This window comes from Carassius carassius, chromosome 1, assembly GCF_963082965.1.
Source record: "Carassius carassius chromosome 1, fCarCar2.1, whole genome shotgun sequence".
Classification (NCBI taxonomy): domain Eukaryota; kingdom Metazoa; phylum Chordata; class Actinopteri; order Cypriniformes; family Cyprinidae; genus Carassius; species Carassius carassius.
In genome coordinates this window covers 46,521,005-46,523,928 of record NC_081755.1, presented here as the reverse complement: position 1 = coordinate 46,523,928, position 2,924 = coordinate 46,521,005, and the positions used below count along the sequence as shown (strand labels likewise).

The following is a 2,924-nucleotide window of genomic DNA, read 5'->3' as shown; positions in this document are numbered from 1 at the left end:
TCTATACAACATGTTTACGCATGCATAGCTCACTTACTACTGAAAGTACTGTGTGTACTTCATAAAAATTTCAAAGTGTATTTCGTAGACAAGAAAATACTGTAAAGATTATAACATTATTACAATGTATTTCCTTGGATTTAAATATCTGAAGGGCAAAATATTTCTTTTTACAAATCAATAATAATTACAAATATAAGGCCAAAATATATTGGTAGAAAAGTTATTTACATGAAATTAGTTTTAAAACATTTTAGAAACCATTTGGACCCTTTTTGTATATTTTGAAATATATATATATATACATACACATACATAAAGTTTTTAAATGTTCGCTTGTGTACCAAGATGAAGCCACAGGTCCCATGTATAAACTATCAGTTTTTGTATTTGCTGTGGGACTGGTTCGGTCGCTGGTGACATCATTGAGTGTAACAAATGAAATGGCTTGACTCTGGAGGAGTTTGCATGAACTCTCAGCTTTCACTTTGAAAGGGAAATGGATTCCTACAATGCATGAGGTGGTGCGTGAATTTACAAATGAGGACGTGCAAAAAACAAGGGCTGTACCCGGGTAGCTCTTTACACCAGCACAGGATATCAATGATAACAAAACACAACACAAGTGGACACAATGACACACAATGAACGTCTATACATCAGACAGTATTTTGGCCATTTTGAGATGATCAACATTCGGCTGGTGAAACAACAGTTTTGTTAAAGCATTATAAATTCTTCTAATGATTTTTTTGCAAGTAGGAGTTCACTTCATTTCACCAGTTTGGTGTGCATTAAATGTATTACAGTGTTATATCATCCACCCTGCTTTATAGATATCAAGCCATTGAGAAACTTCAACCCCCATATAAACACAAAAAAACGGTTGTGTTTCACTACATTTAAGCAGTTTTACTAAAGTACTATTGTACCATTTCAATTGTACGCAGTACAATCTCTAAACGATGGAAAAAAGTTTGAAGACCATTGAAGGTTCTTGGCTATTCAGTCATTGTATTAGGACCTAGAAAAAAAGAAAACAAGCTTCTTAAATTTTCATGAGAATTCATGAATGAATAAGAGAGTGTGCTTTAATTTTTAAATCCATATGCACATCTAAAATGGATATTAAAGATCAAGCGTTATGTTGTTTAAATGATAAAATACTACAAAACGAATGCATGCAAGACTGTACATAGAAATACTGCATGTATACAAGAAGTATGATCTTATGCAAATAATCTAAATTGTAGGTTTAGATTTGCAGCTTATCTTGGTAAACAATTACACACCAGTTAAAATAAAACACACGGATGTTTATTTATGAAGATGTCATGTGCATATCATGAAACTGTAAAGATCGAGTCACATATTGGGAGTTTATCCTGTTAAATTGAACTTTATTGTGCTGGTAGTTTAGTTACCTCTTCTCAGAGCCGAACATCAATGCTCTCTGGCTGATCATCTGGCGTATCCTCCTGAGCTTTATCAGCGTCTGCTTCAGAACCGTCTTCTGACCGGCTCTGGTCTTCTGTCTCCTCCGGAATCGGTTTGCAGGACTCCTCGTCCTCGTACCCTTGATTCTGGTAGCACATGAACTGATCATCATCTGACTTTTCTTTGGATAGTTCATCACATTTGATCAAATCCGATTCGGGATCTTTGTGTCCTGGGAAAAAGGTGGATTTCCCCCAAGTTACGTTTCGAAGGGTGGAAGCTTTGCTTCCTGTTCTCTCACCTGTGTAAAAATAACAGATGAGCTTCTATTTATAGAGCAATATACACACATACAAGAATAGACACAGACTGGTAATGGTTATTTAATCAGTATTTAATCTTCTTTTTACGTATTATCTTGAAAGAACTAAAAAAAATGTGTTTGAGAGTGGCTTTGTATCTTTAGGTTTAATAGACGACTATTTTTATTATGAAGAACATGTTTGATTTAATAGGATTTTTGACTTGCTATATGGACCTTTGTATTTATTTAAAAAAAAAAGAAAAAAAAAGATATGTTAAATTCTAGGATTTCAAGTCGGTGTTTTAGCGTCTGCTAAATAATAAAAGGCATCTCACCGGTGTTGTCCTTCAGGTGTGTTTTGGACAGTCTCTCCGTGAGCTTCCTCGCGAGCTTTTTGACGCTGTCTGCGGCGCTCGAGCTGCGCGCCAAACCTTCATCCTTCACCCTGATGTTCCCCACGTACCACATGATCCACAAGGCCAGGCTGGCGAACAGGACCAGCGCGCCGGTGTGGATGAGGAAGTCCCCGTAAAACACGCCGTGCATCTGCACGTTACCGAAAATCCCGACGAACAGCAGGACCACACCGAGGAAGTCGAAGACGATCGCCATGACGAATAACGGCAGGCAGCTGCCGATGGACCTCAGCGCCATCATCTTCAGGAGGAGGAGGAGGATGCTGCAGCTCCCGTCGCTAGAGGAAGAACTGCAGAGCTCAGGTGAGACGTACCTGGCGCACAGGGAGGGAACGCCCTCGTGACGTCACGAGGGCTGCAAGGCTGCTGAAGGTGGGACTGCGATCAAAATCAAAGGGGCTTACATCGCACGTTTAATTCAGCGATTATTTATGCAGTATATAGCGTGCACATCTCCATTCTGGCTCTTAACCTGTTTCATCCCAAAATTTCCCCAGACATTAAAATATCCAAGTGATGTGTCATTGGTAAACCTTTGAAATAACCAGTAATAATAATAATAATTATTATTATTATAATTATTATAATTATTATTATTTGGAAAAGTGTGTGAAAAATTGTGTTTTATGTTCGGTCACAATTGTGACCGGTGGGTGTGTAGCTACTGAAATAACATATTTCTGCAGTCACGGTTAGGTATCTTAGATATTGTATTATTATATTATTTTATCTTAGATATTTTAAACATATTGATCACATTCGATGGT

General features: G+C 37.6%; 1 protein-coding gene across 1 annotated transcript; it reads right to left on the bottom strand.

Moving 5' to 3' along the window:
* Positions 1–205: 205 nt before the first annotated feature.
* Positions 206–2,528, bottom strand: LOC132126778 (uncharacterized). Its single transcript, XM_059538312.1, has 3 exons — positions 2,077–2,528; positions 1,425–1,738; positions 206–1,024 (listed from the first exon to the last, which is right to left on the bottom strand). Exons 1-2 carry the CDS (start codon positions 2,396–2,398, stop codon positions 1,431–1,433), a joined length of 630 nt encoding a protein of 209 aa, XP_059394295.1. The 5' UTR covers positions 2,399–2,528; the 3' UTR covers positions 206–1,024; positions 1,425–1,430.
* Positions 2,529–2,924: the final 396 nt, after the last annotated feature.

What these genes read in the sequence shown, in the direction of transcription:
- LOC132126778 (XM_059538312.1), bottom strand. Translation starts at nt 2,398, where the DNA reads ATGATGGCGCTGAGGTCCATCGGCAGCTGCCTGCCGTTATTCGTCATG. An exon ending in ACACCTGAAGGACAACACCG is followed by an intron (nt 1,739 to 2,076) that starts GTGAGATGCCTT and finishes ATTTTTACACAG; the next exon opens with GTGAGAGAACAGGAAGCAAA.